Raw genomic sequence first — 21,794 nt, 5'->3', positions numbered from 1 at the left:
TAGATGTTCCTCCTCATAATAATCCATATAGATGTTCGCCAGGCTCGGCGCATAGGTTGCGCCCATGGCTACTTCTTTACATTGGAAGTAAAACTGTCTTTTAAATACAAAGAAATTTTTGTTCATGGCAATCTCGAGTAGGGAGATTAGAAAGTCTGTGGGGATCCAATGAGGCCTTGGTCTGGTGTCTAAAGTTGTTCTGATGACTCGCAGTGCAGTATCTTGAGGAATCGATGTATAAAGTGATGATACATCCAGCGTAACCAAAATTTGAGTTTGTATATCATACGCTTGGCCTTCCAGTAGTTGAATAATATGCATTGTGTCCCTAACAAACGATTTTGTCTGAGGAACAAATGGTTGCAAAAAATGGTCTATAAATTGGTTGAGTGGTTCCAATATAGACCGCAGCCAGATACAATTGGCCTGCCCCTACCCCTGTACTTACATCTTTGATAGCAAGAGTTACCAAGAAAGGTCTTGCTGATGGTTTATTGAGCCAATCAGAGCATGATTTTCTAAACAAAAAGGAACCGAGAATACCAACGATTTATACGCTGCTGAAGATTCATAAGCGGATTGTTAAACCACCCGGCAGGCCAATTGTATCTGGTTGTGGGTCTATATTGGAACCACTCAACCAATTTATAGACCATTTTTTGCAACCATTTGTTCCTCAGACAAAATCGTTTGTTAGGGACACAATGCATATTATTCAACTACTGGAAGGCCAAGCGTATGATATACAAACTCAAATTTTGGTTACGCTGGATGTATCATCACTTTATACATCGATTCCTCACGATACTGCACTGCGAGTCATCAGAACAACTTTAGACACCAGACCAAGGCCTCATTGGATCCCCACAGACTTTCTAATCTCCCTACTCGAGATTGCCATGAACAAAAATTTCTTTGTATTTAAAAGACAGTTTTACTTCCAATGTAAAGGAGTAGCCATGGGCGCAACCTATGCGCCGAGCCTGGCGAACATCTATATGGATTATTATGAGGAGGAACATCTATACAATCATGCAAATCCATACCTCAATTCGATCTCGGTATGGAAAAGATATATCGACAACGTCATAATGATCTGGACTGGAAGTAATGAGAATTTGAATGAATTCTTCTCTTGGCTGAATATGAGATCTGATGACATCAAGTTTACTATGACCAGTAACAACAAGGCCATTGATTTCTTGGATGTCACCTTCCGAGTCGAAGAAGGTTTTGTGTACAGCGATTTGTACCGCAAACCAATGGAGAGGAATTCACTATTGAAATATCAGTCGCACCATCCACGCAGTTTGCGAGATAACCTCCCGTATGGGCAATATCTCAGACTCAGAAGAAATTGTTCAAGGAGAACCGACTATTTCAAGGAGTCCGAGATATTAACTAACCGTCTGAAAGAGAGGGGATACCCTACCGGAGTACTTAAACGAGCCAAAAAACGTGCCTGGTATTGCCCCCGGGAACAACTTTTGGACATCCATCAGAAAACTAAAGAAACAGACAAAATGGTTTGTGTCACCACATTTAACACCAGGAGTAACGAAATAAAAGGGATCGTAAAGAAATATTGGAACCTGGTTGCAAGTGAAATCCAGACCACACAGAACCCCATTTTTGCCTTCAAGAGGGGGAAAAACATCAAAGACACAGTGGTCAGTGCATATTTTGATGAACCAAAACCATTGGACCTCAGAGGTCACTTTGGTGTTCCTCCAGTAACTGGATATCACAAATGTGGACAGTGCAAGGCCTGTGAGTTATGCTATGTGGGCACTACATTTGAACACGCCAACAGAACGTATACACTCTCACACTTTACAAATTGTAACAGTACCAACGTTATATATGCCATCAGATGTCCCTGCGGGTGTATATACGTTGGACACCCCACTCAGAAAGTGAAAGTGAGGATCTTACAGCATATGAGCAGGATAAGATGTAAGGTACAAGGGGCACCCTTAGTTGATCATTATATGACACACCAACACGCTCCACACAATCTTACATGGTGGGTACTTGAGAAGATTATTCCTAATGTAAGGGGTGGTTCAGTCACGAGGTGCTTGAACTATAAAGAATGTAGATGGATACATCAGCTTGACCTGATAGACCACGGGCTGAACGAGATGGAGGAGACAACAAGACAGATGGGGCAATTATAATCTAGTTCTGGTTAGCATTTGAAAATGTAGGATCAATTGTACGGTTGGTAGTTTCCACCTAACATATGTTAACGAATCTACACCTCCCACTATGTATGTAATGTATAATTCACAATGACTATACAATTTTACAAATCTGGCAATATATAATGATTTCCGTATTGTTTTTCCAGATGGGAGTTTATTATTATTTTTATCTTTTTCCTAGTAGACCGGTTATTGATAAATTGTTACAGATCCATATGTGACCAACTACGTGTATGAAGTTATGCTGATAATTGTAACTTCAATTGTAACATGATTGAATTGCTTTAACACCAGAATCTGAAAGGATTGTCTTTTATGTATGAACAACATTTGTCAATTATCGTTTTGGAAAATGTGAGATATATGACTTTACGAATAACATCGCAAATCACATGACAATGTTTCCAAGGGAATTTTCCCGTGTCATCTCACTCATGGCGAGATTGTCTTCTCTTGGCATATACATAGTTTGTAGATCGAGAGCACCTTGTGTGCATACTCGATAAGTATCACGGATAATTGTTTCCGGTTGCCCCGTAACGCCTAAATGGCGCACAAGCGCATTAGGATCAACAGAATGAGGGTGCTGCTTTTAACGTCTGGCGGCCCGTGTTTCCTTTTTCGCGGAATAGGGAGCTCACCTCAGAACAGTGCCCGTTTGATGTAACGATCAAGTAATTGACGAGGGTTTGGCAAGGATATGAACCTTGGGCGTTCAATGTTGTCAAGACAACGATCACGTGAAGACGTGCATAGACGTCGCTTCCTAGCAACAGCCAATGGACGCAGTGATGCATGCGCAATGGATGTTATATATGCAATGCTCGTTTCGAACGCGTCTTTCGCAGACACGGACGAGCTGAGACGTTTGCATGCCGTTCCTCTCAATCACTCGGACTCAGGTAATCTCAGGACCTAGAGCTCTTCTGGAACAGCCATAACATTAAGCTAAGCTAGAATAGCGTATACCTAATTCACAATCTTTATTTGACAGATCGAGTGTAACAGCAATTTGAGTGACGTTTTCTCGCCTCATTTGAGCTTCAAGAGGTGAGCATCATTAGCACTTCTTTGATAACAATTTTAATAGTACTATGTAAATGAAGAATAGTTGGATACGAGTATGATTTATTACATAATATGTATCCTTTTAATTTAATGGCTTTTAGATTGGATCGCCTTGGACCATTCTCGAGAAGCAATAGACAAATTATTAATTTCGTGACAGAGTCATAAGCACGACGTTCAGTATTGAGGTGAGCTTCAATTGCCACGAATACTATTTGAGTCTATATTAATAGCTCTGTAATTTTACGAGTCTGTTGAGTAGGAATTTTGAATCTATTCTACTCATTTATAGATACATTCAATCATTTATCTGCGGAAAGGATTGAATACCCCGCCCAGAATATAGGTGAGTGGGACACCACCTCAAATTACCCTTGAGTGGTAGTTTTTCAGTTTCCTGTAACACTTCTGACTTTAAGTTAATTTATTCTCCACAGGCCATCTTTTTGTTACTTTTGTCCTGATGAAGACCCGCACCGACTTACTAGTAGTGCATCAACAGGGTTGAAACGTCGACAATTTCCCCGGACCAGTCTTTAGAGCCTGCCTTAACTATTGAATTGCTTTAGTGTGCATGACTACTATGAATTTTGGTTTTGCTGGCCAATAATAATATATATTTTTGTACAATTACACTGTATTTTGTTTTGCACTTATTTCACTGAGCACTAAGTTTTACTTTGGTCATTATTTGTGATGTCTCTGTATTGTGATGGCCTTTGCAAATGATTTTTGATGAAAAAATTCATAAATGAATGAATTCATATAAGGATATTGAGGTTTCTTGGTCTTTGTGTCACTTCTGATTCATTCAGACATCTTGCTGTATATCCAGCAGGATATGGTTTTACCCGACAGAACCATTGTAATTTTGATATAAGTCTGCCCAGGTTCTGAGGGATACTGGGTTACCTCATTGCTTGCTGAAAAATCATTGACATTAAAAGCTTGATATTCGTTCATTTCAAGCAATGTGGCACCTGCCACTGACAAAGGTCAATGACGGGCTCACACCTCGCCTATGTTTGGTGACTTGAGCTTGACCACGATGCCAAGATGTGAGCCAATTAGGCACCATGCACCCCAAAGCCTTTAGGGAGAGGTCCCTCAAGCTCCTCACTACTTGACGTGCGATGCCGCAATGATCTTGATCCCGGTTGAGAGGAAGTCCCAGCATTAGTTGCAGAGTCACTCCCAGCAATCGTTGTCACAATCGAAGTCATCCGGGCGTCAAGTAAGTCACACAAATGGAAAAAGAGTAAGTAGGTGAAGAGATCTTCGACTTTGCCCCGTCCTGTCAAGTCATCCAATGAGACGAGGGAACTCAGGATTCAAGGTCTGGCACCACAGTTGAGCCTGCACCAGGGCCATCTCCGTGCCTCTCTGAGTTTCTTGGAGTTGGAGCGATCCACTGGGGGCACAGTCCACATACTCATCTCAACTATAATACAGAGCTGGATGTGCGTCGCCCAGTGCCAACTTTGTCGCTGATTGGGAGCAGACCTCAAGGTCAAAGCCCGTGAGCTAGGACTTGGGGATTATTGGGAGGGGCCACTGGACCCTGATGAATACCAGCCCCAGATACCACCGGGGACACCAGGTGTGAGGATCTGGTGGATGCCAGAGGACTGGACACCTCCCCAGATAATGGCTTGGTTTCTCTTCCTACCGTGGCTATGCTGGAGGGAGTCTCATTCGCTAAGATGGTGAGGAAGGCAGCTGAGATCATGGACCTTCATCTACCAACTATGGCTGTCAAGACCAATGTCTTCACTGAGGTGCGTCAGTCAGGAGTCACCACATCTGAACTGCTTCTACCATTTAATGAAACCCTCACAGGTCCAAGCCCTGCCCAGGAGCTCCTGTGAATAGGTTGATAGCCCGTCGTCATCACCCTCCAGTAGCACCAGCAGACTGCCATAAGTTAGGAAGTGTACCGCTGGAATGTCATACTTCTCTTGCAACTGTTCATAGGGCAATAGGACACCATCTTGGAATAGTGCCCGTAGGGGGTTCACTCCCAGGCCTTTACCCCTGCTCTACCCAGCATGCTCCCAAAAGGCTCAAGAGAATTCAACGGAATTTCAGGGGAGTAACAGGGTACACGCGGCATGAGTAGCAAACTGAGGTGTAGACTGATATATGCAATCCAAAACAAACTATTCGTATGCAGAAAGAGTCTGGCACTAGGTAGAAAGGCATGATGGACTATTTGCCGTGGCTGGGAAATGTCAGGAAGGCCCAGTTCCTCTGTAAGGCAACCTGCCAGCCAGCACGTATGCCATTGCAGCTGCACCGCCAGATAGCAATGCTCAAAGTTAGGGGCTCCCTCTGTTCTGCAGGCAACTGCAGTTTACGGAGCACGATGCGCCTCTTCCCTTTGTTCCAGATAAGGCTTCCTAGAGCTGAGTGTAGTGTGTGAAAGCTAGATTTAGGGAGGTGAACCAGGAGGTTATGAAAAAAGCTACAGCAGTCTAGGCAGCATCGCCATCTTTGCCAATGAGACTTGGCCCTGCACTGTGAGTGGTAGCGTACCCCAGAACGCCATCTGAGGCGGTAACAAGCCTATAGCCCTGGTAACATTGCCATCGATTATGTCTTGTGTCTCATGATATATGTTTATCCTGAGGTAGCGGAGTGTGCGGGGTTTCCAAAGCACCAGGTAGGCATCGACCACATAATGCCGTTTGGGAAGTCCGGATGTAAGGGGAACAAGGAGGACTTAGCCCAGTTCACCGCTAGCCCTAAAGCAGCTCGAAATTCCTACAGCATGGTCAATATTCCATCTATGCCCTCTTGAATGTCCCTTATATATATCTCAACATATCATCCACATATAACGAGACAACGTGTATCCTCATTTGGCGGAATGCACCAGGGTTGTTCCTGTTGTCATAGTCATTGGGCCAAATTCTCCATTGTCAGGGCGAAGAGCAGGGGTGGCAGTGGACAGCCCTGTTCCGTCCCCGTGTTACTGAGAAGGGAGGGGAAATACACTGACCAATTTTAACTCAGATAGTAGCCTCGGTGTACAGGAGATGTATGAGACTTTGTTGTCTCCCCGAGATGCCAAAGGCGGTCAAGGTCAAAAAAGGGTACTCCCACTCCACCGCGTTGAAAGCCTTCTTCAGCTTCAGCAAGCCGCTTAAGGCCACTGAACCCGGGAAAGCTCTAACATTTGATGTAAACGGGAGATGTTAGAAATGAGGATCTCTAGTTGGCAGATGTAGCTACCTTTGTCCAAGTAGGGACCCTTCTTCCTAGTCAGGGTAAGGGAGTTACACTCCTAAAATAACCCCTGTTCACCCCTTTGGTAGCTTGTCATGAGCAGTCAGGCTTATCTCATAGGCAGTGTGTAAAGCATTTGCACATAACCAACAGTAATAAAGTCAAAACACTTCAAAAGGACACTCCACCAGTTTAGAAAAATATCCAATATTTTTAAATATCCAAAACAAGACCAAAACCATAAAAATGCTCAATACAGTATATAAAAATATATACTTGGCAAGATATCCTTAAAATTGCAGAAATATCTTAAAAACACAGTTCGTACCAGTCGGTAGCTCTGTCCAGGGTTACGGCTAAGCTGATAACAACAGAGTCTAACAGTTCCAGCTGACCACGTCGGTTTGGGCAAGCGAAAGCGTGGACAGACTTGTTAACAGTACCTTTCTCGTTGAGGCTGACACATGGATGCAAGCTGGTTGTGGCAACCTTCGCGGTTGCATTGCAAAATGGAAGCGGTGCAGGGTGCGGTGCCCTCTCGATGCATTGTAGGCAGCGGCTCAGTGACGATCGTCCAGATGGCGTTGGTGAGACCAAGGTGTACGGTGCAGGGCGAGGTGGTGCTCGATGTGGTGCTGGCAGGTTGCGGTGCAAGCGACAGAGCCAGTTAGCGGGAGTTGGCGTCGGTCAGCCCAGACCGCTGTGTGGGAAGAGACGGTGCGTTGAGGAACTTACGATGCAGTCATGGGGTCGAAGTCAGCAGCAGCGACAGCGTTGTTGAGACAAGGGTGGCGAAGTGAAGCGAGGCGGTGCGGAGTGCGGTGCCCACAGGTCACAGTGCAATCACTTACAGGACAAGGAGAGTCCCCCACCGGAGGCCACCGCGCTGGGACCTGGTGGGCACGTTCAATAGAGTAGTGATCGGACAGCAATCCAGGAGCCACCTTCTGTGAGAGCCAGGACTCCAAAAACTGCACAGGGTCAGAACCTTACACTCCCTCGGGGATGCCCACAATGCGGAGATTTTTGCAACGGGAGCGCCCCTCTGTGTCCTTCGCACGTGCCTCCAATTCCTGCACCTTTGTGGTAAGGGAATGTATCTGGCCCACCAGATCCTTCATTGTGGGACGCAGTTCTGTGATATCCTGTTCATTATGGGTGACGCGGTCCGCTAGTTTACCGTGGTCTTCATGTACCAGCCCCAGTTCATTCGCTACTGCATCCAACCTAGTCTGCAAATCTTGGCGGGTAACCACTATAGCAGCAAGTATCTTGTCCAGTGTAAGGTCGGTAGTCGGCTCAGATGAGGGTGTGGCAGAGGTCAGGACACAACAGAGTTGCTCATCTCGATATCGGGTCGGTGCTGCTACTGCCTCCTCTGTGACCCATGTTGTCAATTCCACCAGCAAGCAGCCTTGCCCAGGTTCAGCAATCCGGGAAGCGCAGTGGAGATGACAGATGACCAGTGCGTACACGCCAGTCCCCCACACTCTGAGTAGTGGAGCTGCACGAGCAGTCCAACCAGGCAGGAATGACCAAACATTGGCGGGACTCCCACTCCCAGTCTCACACCACACGGCCTCAGCAGCCACGTACTAGTCTGCGCCAGAACATCTTCACATATGAAGCAGGGCACAGCATGGCATATGGAGCCTGTTCCTCCCGTTGCAGGACCCACCACTTCCCTGTTCCCTGTGCCAGAGGGGCACGAATAGTCTCAAGGCTGCCTTGTTTGTGCTGCTTCCGGCTATGCTCCTAGCAATAAAGAGCAGAGGGGAGTGTCCACCTCAGAAGCTTCTCGGCCACTCCCAGTCAGGAAACAGGCCAGTCATCCAATGTAATATAGATACGGGTCACTTCACCTCCACCAATGTGACTGCGTCCTGCAATGCCTCATTCAGAGCTACCAGATGTCAGCACATCAGATTATACTGGGCCTAGTCCCCCATAAGTGCCCCCCAGGCACTAGAATGGCTCCCATTTCACTGCTCCTTAAGTAATGTTTAAGGGGAGGAGGGCGCCCCCTCCCCCGGAGAATCTGGCCACAGGGGGTTCAGGGCCATCCAACATGAAGGTCCTGTGGCTTACCCATGTTAGGAGCTTCAGCCGCTGCTCATAAAGGGCACAATATGGGCAATCGATCCAGCCATCTGAGGCCCAGCCAACATGCCCGCATGGGGCTCTTTTACCCCACCTCCTCACATGATCAGGCCACAGCCCCACTCTCCAAATGCAGAGGAGAGAAAGGGGGGAAGCAGCAACAGGAAGGCAGAGAGCTGCCTGCTAACCAGGCCAGCGGCCACGTGGGTCCCTTGCCTGCCCGAGCCCAATTTCCAGCTACTGTATAGGAGGCGGCCACAGGAGATAAGTCAGAGGCCCAAGGGGGTCAGTATCTGGACCACCATCCTCCACCTCCACCTCCACTCACCGCACAAGCCACGGAGACCTGTCGCCTGCCCGAAGGCCACCCAGGCTCCCAGGCACCTCCTCTGCTGGTCTCCTAGGCGCTAGGGCCATACCTGCTTGGTCGCCAGAATCCAAGCTGCTCCGCTGAGCTAGTAGACACTCTACTTCAACCACAGGCCACTTTGCAGGCCCTGCGGGCCTGAGAGGCTCACAGTCAGTAGGCAAGCTTGCAAAGCACGGGATATGTTACTACACTGTTCAATCAGTGCTGCCATCTTTCCCATCCCAGAGCCACTACAAATAAACCCTTGAAGGCGCAGATGGCAGTGGCGTTACTGGATTGTGAGTCTCCCTGAGGAGCAGTCCTAAAGCCTACCCACCATCTTGCAGCACCTGGCTATGCCCCTTAAAATAGGAGTTTTTAAGAAAACAGGTAGGTAACTTGTATTGTCTCTAATACGGTATTGTTATCCTATGGGGAAAAACACATATATTGCATACGGGTTCTTAGCAGCAATTTACAGGGCCAGTCTTCTGGAGTTAAGGTAAGTATAGGGCAAGGTCTAAGATAGCACCAACACATCACCTCGGCAGGCTCTGGGGTGTCCCGGTGCAAGAGGTGCTTTATGGCATTGGGTGCCCCGTTGTTTTCAAGGGGAAATGGTCCTGGGAAAAAGAGGCTGCAATCTAGGACTGGGGGGACACTACAGTTGAACGTAGGGACACCGTGGATACACTTCTTCTTTGGCTTTCGAGCTCTGGTGCAGTGGTGTCTTTAGTAAGGCTGGGTGCTAAACTACGCTCCGCTGGCAGTGTTCACTAAGTTTTTGTCACTCCACCCTCCGCTTGGAGTGCAAATTTTGGCAAAAACCCCGCCTCTGCCGCAGAGTAGAGTTTACCTGTGCTGCGCTGGCCACTCTCAGCCTTCACACTAAGACAGGCAACGGAGTGCTTCTGTTCAGATGGAAGAAATGACACACAGCGGCAGGTGGCGCAGATCAACTCGCTGTGTCAGCCCAATGGGGAAAGTGGCACATACATGGAGACAAGTCGTTGCCATGGCTATTGACTACCACGAGCTGCACAGCCTCACGTGTACAAGATGGAGCTTTACTGCACCTTGACTTCCACACAGTGGGTTATGCTTGCCCCTATGGGCCGCGCTGCCACTTCATCTGCAAGTTCGAGGAGTGACAGCTGACAGGCCGGCAGGTCAGTTGCTACCCCGCAGTTCTAGGTCTTTCCAGCTCTTCAGTGTCTTTCTTCTTCTTAGGTCATCAGAATCTCCTTTCCTGGTGCCAGGGGCTTCCCTAAATACTAGATTTTGGGGCGTTAAGGGGAGTGAAAGATGGTAGCCAATGGGCTACTTTCCCTTGGGGGTCACTACACTGCCAATATGACCACTTTCTGTGTCCCGGAGTTCCTAATTCTGCCATCACCAAGTTGGTGGAATTTTCCTAAAGGGGGGTCTATCAAGCAGGTCACCTTAGGGGTGTGACTGGCTGGTAGTGCACCACGCCTCCCTGCATATCAAATTACCTGCCTGTCCTGATGCCAAATGGGCCCAGGGCAGAGGGTTGGCATTTCCTCTGCCTGCTGATTCTGCAGTCACTTATCAAAGGCGGCAGAGGTCTTTGAAGCCTCCTGCCTTGATATGCTGATTTCTTAGCCATCCTGCTTGGAGGAGGTGACAACACCTCTGGCCAGAGCAGGCATTGTTTCTTCTCTGAGAGAGCCTAGGCTCTTACCTGCAGTGGGGTCAGACACCTGTCTGTGGTGGCAGGCTGGTCTGCACCAGCCAGCCAGCACACTAGTAGATGGTAGGTTTTCAGGGGCCCTATCTAGGTTACCCTCTGGGTGAAGGTATTAATAAATCCACCACTGGAATCAGTGTGGGTTTAAAAATATATTGTGTTTGATACCATAGATTTCAGTGAAGCTATCATGTCACTGGAAAACTCGTTTTTACCAGAGTCCATCACATGTACTTAGAATGGCTTAACTGTTCACTTGTGATATCTAAGAATTAACATAGGCATCACAGGGGGCATATTTGGTCATGCAGATATGCCCACACATGTAGTATAGTGGACCTTGCCTTAGGGCTGTAGGGTCTGTTGGTGTGGTGGCTTACTTATACTGTATGCAGTGTCTACAGGCATGGCACAGAGGGATGTGTTTTATGTTGTATTTTCACTTTTCTCTGCACCATGGCACACAGCCTGCAATGGCGTTGCACACTACTTGCTGCAGCCCTTAGAGACACTCTTTAGCTTCTCTGCCCTAGTCACAAGGGGTGCCCTTTACTACAGACTTACAGGAGGTGTTGATGGTATTGCCAATTGGGGGAACAATTGTACAGTTTACGGAAAGAAAGCTGCCACTGAGGACTGGGATAGCAGGAACCCAGTGCACTCCTGTCAAAATGGCATCAGATACCAGGCAAAAGGTGGGGGTGACCATGTCAAAAAGGGGCACTTTCCTACATTATGCATTGTATGCAACACAAGTGACTCAGCACTCATATTATCAGAAACAATATTAGAACACAACCATTATTCATGATCTTCTTAATAACGTATTTTGACTGCAGTCATAGCCTGTCAAAAGAAACTTTTAAGAATGAATAAAGAAATCTGTTAATTCATACAAACAAGTTATTGCATTGTGATATCAATATCTTACATGCGCTAGAAGACCTATGGTTGTGTTCTAATTAAAACACTTTGATTGCTGAGTCACTTGTGTTGCAAACATTATCGTGGACTTTGTCCTATACTAGAGTTTACGGTGCACCTGTTTCATTCTTTATTTTCCTGCATATTTACTAGCGTGATAACTGTAATAATTGTTTCCTCAGGCATTAGCGTGTAAAGCAATTGTTATATGCACTGTAGATTGCACATGTGTACTTTAATTCACACATTCACAGTCACTGCATCGTTTGTTGGAGCACCTTTTGAAACAATGTGTTGCTTAATGGGTTTGTATATATTCTGAGTATAATCTCATTGTTGTCATTAATAAACTAAATTAATTTCTCTATAACAAGCAAGCAGTTGATAGCCTTCTTCAAATTGCAAGGCAGCAGAGGCCTGCACTTCCCCCATAGGAGACCATTGTGTTGTTGTATTGGAGTTTCCAAGATGACTCTCACTTGTAAACGCTTTTCATCTCGAGTGGAGCTCAGGCCTCCTGTACACCTTTCCGCCAGTACCACTCCTGGACAGAGTTCTCAAGAAGATCATGAAGGACCGAGCCCAACTCATTCTGGTGGCCCCAGACTGGGCTCGGAGAGTCTGGTATGTCAAGCTGTTGAGTTTGCCCACCAGTCCTCCAATCAGGCTGCCTCTTCTTGAAGATCTCCAGTCCCTGCAGCAGGGGACATTTCCCCACCAGAACCTGTCAATGCTTTGCCTTCATGCGTGGAGATTGTGCAGTGACAGTTGATGGCTTTTGACCTTCTGCCCGAAATCTGTAATGTTATTTTGTCAGCTTACGGTCCCTCCAAGAAAATGATATATGTCAGCCATTGGAGCAAGTTTGTGGCATGGTGAACAGACAAACAGTTTGAGCCCTTATCTGCACCCCTTTCCCAAGTTCTTTTTTTTATAAGTACCCTGGTCCAGCAGGGCTCTGCATTAAGCATGTTGAAGGGTTATTTGTCTGCTATCTCAGCTTTCCTGCAGCTGGCAGATCAACCTTCCCTTTTGAAGTCCCCTATTGTGAATAGGTTCCCTAAAGGTCTTCAACACATGCTTCCTCCAGCTCTCTTCATTACGCCTCTATGGGACCTCAATTTGGTTCTCACTTTTCTACTATGCACCACTTTTGAGCTGCTTCATAACTACCCTCTTAGGCTCCTCACCCATCAAGACAGCCTTCTGGTGGCAATTACTTCTGCCCGGAGGGTCAGTGAACTGCAGGCGCTGTCATTTTAGCCTCCATGTATTTCCTTTTACCCAGACAAACTGGTCCTTCGGACTTGAGCATTCTTCTTGCCGAAGGTAGCCACCCCATTGCAAGTAGGACAGCTCATTACCTTGCCTACTCTTTACTCTCTTCGTCATCCCTCTAAGGAAGATGAGAGACTCTACTGGCTCAACCCAAAAAGAGTGCTGTTGTTCTACCTTAACCTCACACAATCGTTCTGGGTGGACGATCAACTCTTCGTGGGGTATTTCGGAGCCCAGAAAGGGAAGGTCATGCAGAAATGAACCATCTCCGCATTGATTGTGTTCTGCATTAAGAGCTGCTACGCTTTGGCCAAGAAGCAACCCCCGGAGGGCTTGCATGCTCATTCCACCATAACAAAGGCTGCGACCACTGCGTTAGCACACAGAGTTCCGATCCTGGACAACTGTCAAGCTGCAACGTGGGCTTTGTTGCACATGTTCACAAAAGACTTCTGCCTAGACCATCAGTTCCATTGGGATAGGCACTTTGCCTGTTTGGTCCTGCAGGACTTTCTAGTCTAAATCAGGTTTTCAGAGCCACCTCCGGAGAAGTAGTGCTTGGATATCTATTCTAAGATAAGGAATCTGCGGCTATCCTCCTCCCCACTCTGTGAACAGATTTTTAGGTACAAGGATGTTTCCCTTTCAGGGCCATAGTTTCACACACCAGTGTCAGCGTTCTTCGTGGCTCTGCGCTCCTGGCTTGGAAAGTTACGAAAAGAAACTGAAGTTTGGGTGTCACCTACATAGGCAAGGCACGTCACTTCCAGCGCCGGCGATGCCATGGGAGTAACTGATTGCACCTATCGGCGCGCAGAGGTACTGCTCCCAAAAACATTCTAGATCCAGTATGACGCTTGGGAATAATTCTAAGGTCAGGAATCTGCAGCTAGACAAAGTCTCTACCAGATTAGGCATTACCAAAGGTTAGTAACATGATCATCAGTGCACAGTCCTTCCAGCTCATAATGTGCTGGATTTTCTCTATATTTCCAATGTCTGCACTACTGCCTGAAGTGTATAATGTAATGGACCACAGCTGCATTAAAATGCATTCTGTATAAATGTTCTGATGGATACAAATACAGCCTAACTGTCTCTATTAATGCTTTCTTGCTTCTTTTCAGGTCACGCGCGACTCTTGACTTTTAGGAAAGAAGATGGGTCATATGGAGCTTGGAAAACCACTCCTAGCAGCACCTGGTCAGTTTTATGCTTCCTGCACCTTACTTCTTTGGCCTATTGAGCTCATTCTGAATTCTTGATCATTGCATTGCCAGGCTACATATTAAGGGATCAAATATATCATTGGCTCAGTAAGCCGTCCACCCTTATTTCGTCCCAAGATTATCATTAGTTCACATTCTCTTGGTTCATCATTGACTTGGTCCCAGATGTTTCTCTGTTGACTAAGTCCTAGGCCCATCACTAGCTCAGATGTGTGTCCATCATAGCCTCAGTCTCAGATTCATAAGTGGCAAATTTCGAGGCCCATTGTTGTCTCTGTCCCAAACGTGTTCTTGGCTCAGTCCCAGAACCATCATTACCTCTAAGTTTTGTTCACCAACGGCTCTGTCCTATGTCCATTATTGTGTCAGTCCCTGCAGTTCCTGCAACATCATTGTCTTCGTTCCAGGTCCATTAGTGGCTCGGTCCCAGTCCATCATTGCCTCAGTCAAAGGACCATAATTGGCTTGGTATTTTAGTGGCTCAGTCTTAGTCTAGGTCGATCAGTGGCTCAATCCCAGGTCGATTACTGGTCCATTCACCAGGCCCTCATTTAAACACCATTAGCTGAGCCCCATGGGCCTTATTATGCGCTGGTCCGCTCCAAAATGTACTTGGTGCACCAGGCATTGACCAGGTCAGCGCGTCCTATTTTTGTTCATATGGTACCCTCAGTACAGCTGCAAGCTAACATCTGGCCTAAGGGCAGCACGTTAGGGAAAGGCGGGCCAGCAGAAGCTATCAGTCCATCTTTCACCGTATAGCAGCTATGCAGACTGTCTTTCAATGAGGGACAGTAAGTGACTGCACCCACCAACAGGGGATGTCTGGAGGGACCGTGGGACCCACTTTCCCCTGTATTCAAGTAGAACCCTTGGAAGGGGGAATCACACTGAATTCGTGCGACCTCCTTGTGGCACACAGACAGACCCCTGACTGCTGCTTTGCATATGTGCCAGCGCCTATAATAGCACATTGGCACAGAGTTTAAGTGTTTACTCATTTGCATGGGCCATACTGCCATGAAAATGAGGAATGCTCCCTTAATATCACGCTTGTGCACATTTAGCACTAGCACAAACTGTATTAGAGAAGGGGCTGTGCATCTTCAGTCCGTTCTTTAATACCAACGTGCCCAGGAGTGCAGAAAGTAGGCACACGCTTGTTGTTGCCTCATGGTACTATGTGTAATACAGTCCCAGGTGTGTTAGGAGCTCAGGTGAAGGTTCTTCATTATTGCATCTTCCTAGGTTCATCATCTTTGCTGCACATCTAGGCCTGTCATTAGCATAGTCTAAGGTCCACTTTTGGGTCCATTCCAGGTGCCTTTTAGACTCAGTTGCAGTTCCATTACTACCGAGCCAGTTCTAGGCCCATCAACCTTGGTGCAGTCCCAGTCCCAGTTCTATGAATATTGGATCCGCCTTGGGTCTTTCAGTGGCCCAGCAATAAGTTCATCATTGGCTGATTGCCTAGTCCTTCATTAGCACATTCTGAGTTCCAGCATTGGTTGAGTCCCAGATGCATTTTTGAATTAGTCCAATATTCATCATTCACTCCGAGGCTAACACTCACTCAGTTTCAGGGACATTATTGGGTTAGACTCAGGTTTAGTTGGTCCTCTGTCTCAGGCCTAGCACTGCTCAGTCCCGGTCCATCATATGCTCAGTCACTGGGCTAGTCACAGACCCATGATTGACTCTCGCTGGTCTGTCAATACTTCAGACCAAGAGTGGCCCAGAATTAGGTGGCTCTATCTTAGGTCATTTATTAGTCCAGTCCAAGGTACATCACTAGCTCAGTTCATGTCTATCAGTGTTCAGTTCCAGGCCCATTACTGTTGAATTTCCGGGTCCATGGGTGTTTCAGTCCCAGGTTAATTGTCACTGGTTTGGTACCAGACCTGTCATCTCTGGCTCAGCTCCTGGTGCATCATCTGCTTAGTTGCTATCCTTTATTATTTAATCATTCCTGGGAGCATTATGCTTGCCTCAGTCCCAGGTCTATTATCATTGGAGCAGTCTCAGGTCCACCAATGGCTCCTTCTATCATTTCTCATTGGCACCTGCTCCATTATTAGCGCATTGAGAGGTCCAAAATTTGATTACTCCCTGGTCCATCCATGGCTAAGTTCAAGGTCCATCACTGAATCAGTTCCAGAGCCAACATTTGTTCAGTCCAATGCCCATTGTTCCTCCTTCCAAGGTTCGGCCCCAGGTCAATCAATAGCTGACAGCCAAGTCAATCTTTGGTTTTGCCCCGGGCCCATCATCATCGACTCACATGTTGGGCCATCGTCCCAAAGTCCATTATTTCTCATCCCCACATTAATTAGTGGTTCAACCCCAGGCTCGTCATTGGTTCAATGCCAAATCAATCATTAGTTTGGCTTCATGCCATCACAATTGGCTCAGTTCCAAGTCCATCACTGTCTCAGCTCCAGGTCAGTCATCATTCTCGGTTGTGGAAGATACAAATTGTTCTTTTGCTAAATACGTTTTGCTTGTTGTGTCATCGAACTGTGCTACCAATAAGCTTCTAACTTAGTTATTTTGATTTGGTAGAAATAGTTTCTAGAAAAAATATGAATATGCTGGCAAGTAAAATTGAATAATGAACAGCGGCAATAAATGACAGCATGGGTTTTGAGAAACTTAAACTTAAAGCTCCGAGAGGGCAACTAATCATATGTTTTTTTTTAACAGGGTAAAGGACGAAGTTGTAACTAGTACTATCCCTATTTTCACGAAAAAATGTATGCCTTTGAATACAACAGATGATGTTTTGAATATTAATAATATTATGGTTTTCTAATAAGGAAGATCAGGTAGCTGAAGTGTAATTTAAGAAAGTTTATTTAGTCTTAGTTGTAGCTTGGTAAATTCAATGTACAGCAGCCTGCCCGCTGCTCAGCCCATACTCCACTGCCACACCTCACCTCACAGGCACCCAAACATTCCATTCATCATCACCGCTCCAACATTCCATGCAGCGCATTCACACTGGCTGAGCAGCTCCGCATAAAGCAACTGGGGAAAAGCATAAGTACAAATACAAGATACTACACGTTAATTTACCACTTTCTTCAAAGAATTCCTTGCCAGTGGATTTGGTCAGCTTTGTTGGCTCAATCCAGGGTTTGTTCTCTAGTATATAATATAATTACTAGTGACTTTAAAACCCACTTATCTAGACTGAAATCTACTAATGGAAATACCAAGTCGGACGACTACTTCAGGTAAATGCCAAGCATTAGACGTAAGGTGTATTAGATCAATATTGCTAAATTTCAGTGTAAGTTTCTAGCCAAATTTTCATGCTTTTTTGTGAGACTGATTACTATCCTGAATTATAATTTTATTTCAATATTACATTTAAATTAATGTATACCATTTGCATTTATCCCTCAATTAAATCAGCCATTACCCTCAAAATACCCATCAGTTTGAGCATCATTTATTTTCCGGTTCAAAAGGGACAACAAAGATTACATAACCAACCATTTTATTAATTTCATTTGACAAAATGGCCTTTTACCTCATCCTCATCTCTTGTCATGTTGCAAGAATCGGGAGACATAGTGGTGGTTCTATTGTGGTTGTACTCTGATGTCATGACATTCATGTTGTTCTTTCTTTCAGGCTTACTGCCTTCATTGCTAAGATACTCTCCATTTGTCGCGATCACATTAATATGAACGATGGCACCATCCTGACAGCGGTGGACTTTCTGATGAAGCATCAGGTGGAGAATAGCGGGGCCTTCAGGGATCCAGCACCGGTCTGGCACAGGGAGATGCAGGTAATCAGAGTAATGTTCTGCCTCAGGAGAAATTGGGAGAAGGTCCAAATAATGTATTTGCTCTACATGAGCTACTCCTACTTGAGAGGGTGTTGCTGTTCTTGCTTCTCCTAACCTAGGAATATATTGGGAAGATGTAGGTTTAAAGATTGTCTGTGTCTTGATGCAATGAGGGTAGGCCGTAGTCCCCTGGTCTCCCTCTCCCCATTGTCCCCACTGCAGAGAATTTTGAGGCACAAGTGCTTGGAGCCAGCATCCTTGCAATGGAAGAAAGTGTCCCTGCCACCTGCAGATGTGCTGCCCCAACATGTGTTTTTATGTCAATGAGCCACAGCGGAAAAAAAACATCAAACATAAATAAAATACAGGACTGTGCAGTGCTAGTCTCTCACTTGATTTCAGTTAATGTAATTGGTTTATTTTGGCTGATGTGTCTCTTGACACTTTGTTAGCTGTTATTTTTACCCAGCTCACTGGTATTCTATTGACAATACAATAATGAAGAACAGAGTCAGGCTGCTCTACCTTTTTACTAAAGTTCCACTATGCTCTATGCCATGGCATTATCCATTGTATCCATGCCATGCTGTTAGGACCTGAGTGTATCCAACCAGTGCAGGCTGTAGTGGGAGATGGTAAACATAACCTAATGCATTCTTCGGCCATAGCTGCCCTCAGCCATACATAGAATATTATGTAGCTGTACAGCAACCGCTGCAACGAGCATCATCCAACCAATGATAATATGCTGCAGGCAACATTCAAAGTTGTCTGTAAAACAAAACGTTTAGAAGCTCCTGTACAGGCACTGATGCCCCTAAACGTTTTTAGTAAAATCTAGTGCCTAAAAGATCAAAGCGCCAGCTGCGGACATCTAGTCGTACAATACCATGGCAAAGTTGAAAGTTCTGGTAGACCTCGATGAAGTGTGGTTCGAATACACCCAGTCTACGCTTACCTTTAGACTTAGAAGAAATTTCATATGTAAATGTCTAAGAAGTTTAAGTTTAGCGGGGCAAGGCAGTTGGCAGAGTCCAAGAAGGAGCTGTTGTCACCGGGTAGCTGCTGGACGAAGTTACAGTGAAGATGTTTACATTTGGAAGTCGAAAATGTCCCGCGAGACAAAGCTGCAGGCTGTATTCGATGAGGGTTGCAGGAGGCTGGATATCCTTCCAAAGAGGAGCAACTCAACAGGATTTACTTCTGTGGGGAAGAACTTAGCAGGAGCTTCCGCAAAGTTAGGGCAACTTGTACGGCACCATGGGCGGATTAGCAAGCAGGTTGGTCTCAGTCTCTTCTCGGTTCTGTAATGCAATGTAATGTGATGTAATGTAATATAACTAGGTACTTGTAAAGTGCGCTGCTACTCCACAGAGTGTCCCGGCGCTGAAAAGACCACGAGACAGACAGTGAGCACAACAAGCAGGTAGGCCTAGATCTAATGTTGGAATAGCCAGGTTTTTAATTTCCTCCTAAAGGCGAGCAGATCCTGCACCTGTCTAAGAGAGAGTGGCAAGCTATTCCATAGCCGAGATGCCACCACTTGAAAGGATCGACCACCCATACGGGAGCGGGAAAACTTTGGAATGGTCGTCAGGAGCTGTACTGAGGACCTCAAAGTCCATTGTGGGACATAGTGCTGAATCCTTTTCCTGATGTAAGGGGCCCCTGTATCATGAAGGGCCTTAAAGACCAAGACTAGCACTTTAAAATGGATCCTCTTTTGGACCGGTAGCCAGTGCAGGGATATCAAGTGGGGGGTCATTTGCGCCCTGGGGCCAACCATAAGAATAGCTCTGGCTGCCGCATTCTGAACCACCTGCAAGTGACCTAGTAGATAGTCAGGGAGGCCCAGGTACAGGGCATTGACATAGTCCAGCCTTGATACAATGAGGGCCTGGACTACATCCTTCTGTGTGAGACCGGGAGCAGGGGAAGAAAATTCTTTAACATTTTCAATAGCCCAAAGCAGGTGCTGGCCACAGTTTGAATCTGAGCCTTAATGGACAGGTCAGCGTCTAGCTTGACCCCAAGGCTCTTCACGGTGCTATTAAGGTTACAGGGGGGGACATATCCTGTGGCCACCATTGGCGCCATGCTTCACCAGGATTAGAGCAGAAGAAAATAATCTCCCACTTTTCCGGATTACACTTCATTTTGGTTTTGTCTAAGCCAGGAAAACACCTCCGTCAAGCAGGCGTTTATCTCACCGCATCTAAAGTCGGCACCCTTAGCACAGGTGAACAACAATTGCGTGTCATTGGCGTAGGATACTATTTTAGCACCGTATTCCTCAGCTAGGAGCGCAAGGGGGGCCATGTACACTTTAAAGAGTGTCGGGTCAAAACCGAGCCCTGTGGGACCCCTACTTTCATAGGGGGGATGTGAGCCGAAAAGGGAGGGGACCAAATTGTTTTCTGATGTCCACTTAAAAAGGAGGTGAACCATCTGAGTACCATGCTACCAATGCCACACTCCTGGAGTCTTCGCAGGAGTCGGTTGTGGAGGCCGTGGAAAGGTCCAACAATACCAGTACCGCGTTGCCACCTTTGTCTAGTGTTGCTTTAATAGTTTCAGAGACATCTAATAAGGCTGTTTCAGTACAGAACTTTGCTCTGAAACCCAACTGACTTGGGTGAAGTAAATGGTTGTTCTCCACATATTCCGTGGTGACTGTATTTACATATTTCTCCAAAACCTTGGAGAAGAAAGGCAGCAATGATATTGGCCAGTAATTACCGTCTACCAATGGATCTGCAGCAGGTTTCTTTAAAAGCAGGATCATTTTTGCGTGTTTCTAGCTCTCCGGCATTTGCCCCTCATACAGAGAGGTGTTCAGGACCAAGTTGACGACTTGGTTAATCACCTCAACAATAGATGCCAGCACTTTAGCTGGACAAGGGTCGGAGGGTGCCCTGGACTTTAGAGCTTTCATTAACTTGAGGGATTTATCCAAAGTGATAGAAGGAAACTGCATGAGGGAAAAACCAATATTAGGGTTAGCGCGGGGGCGGACCCATGTTTACTAAAGTCACCAGGGGCTGCGTCTCAAAAGAATCTTGGATGATTTTAATTTTGTCATAAAAATAGCGGGCCATGTGGTTAGTCCAATCACTGGTAGGGGCAAATTAGGGGATGAGAAGACTTTTACCATTTTAAAAAGTTCTTTACTTTTGTTCCCGGCCTGTTCGACTTTAGAGGAAAGAGGAAAGAAAAAGTTTATTTTCTTCGCGGACTTTACTGTAGTTGACTTTCAGGGCCAGTTTGTAGGTGATTTTGTCCATGGGATTGAAGTTATTCCGCCACGCTCTCTTAAGGCGTTTGCAAGCACTTTTGCTCTTCCTAAGGGCCTCCGTGAACCATGGGGCCGAGGCTCTGCTAGTTTTTGCTTCCCGAGTGGAAGGAGGGGCAAGCACCAGGGAACGGAGTTGTTGCCAGTTCTCCAAGGAGAGCACATCACTCTTGAGGTTTCCGCTGTGAGGGATAAGGTGGAGGCTAAGTGCAGTATGCAACGCCTCCGAGGTGAACTAATGAAACGGCCTAAAACTGCTGGCGCGAGGCTTGCAATATGAATGAGGGCTATCTGACTCCTTATGGACTCTAAAACCAAGCAGAAAATGGTCAGACCATACTATGGGGAAGGGCGCGTCCATTTCTATCCTGGCGGTGGAAAAGATCTGGTCCAAAGTGTGACCCCTTTCATGGGTAGAGAAGCGGACATAAGGGGCCAGGTTGAGTATGCCCAGAGATTCGCACAGCCCCATGGGCTCAAGTTCCCCTGGTTTGTCCATTAGAATATTAAAATTCCCGAGTACCAAGCAGTGACTGTATTTGGCAGCAATTGGGTAGATAGCGTGGCTAATAGACTCTGTGAACTTTCCAGTTGGCCCAGTAGGGCCGA

General features: G+C 46.3%; 1 protein-coding gene across 1 annotated transcript in view; it reads left to right on the top strand.

The window, feature by feature from the left end:
- The window catches only part of LOC146869242 (complement C4-like), a 550,923-nt gene that overhangs the window by 375,430 nt on the left and 153,699 nt on the right, over positions 1 to 21,794 (top strand). The window contains exons 25-26 of the mRNA XM_085646117.1: positions 13,993 to 14,068; positions 17,734 to 17,893. Coding sequence (XP_085502243.1) covers positions 13,993 to 14,068; positions 17,734 to 17,893 — 236 coding nt within the window. The remainder of the gene's footprint in view (positions 1 to 13,992; positions 14,069 to 17,733; positions 17,894 to 21,794) is intronic.

The sequence above is a fragment of the Triturus cristatus genome, chromosome 1_1 (assembly GCF_964204655.1).
Source record: "Triturus cristatus chromosome 1_1, aTriCri1.1, whole genome shotgun sequence".
NCBI classification, from domain to species: domain Eukaryota; kingdom Metazoa; phylum Chordata; class Amphibia; order Caudata; family Salamandridae; genus Triturus; species Triturus cristatus.
This window is presented reverse-complemented; position numbering and strand designations above follow the sequence as displayed.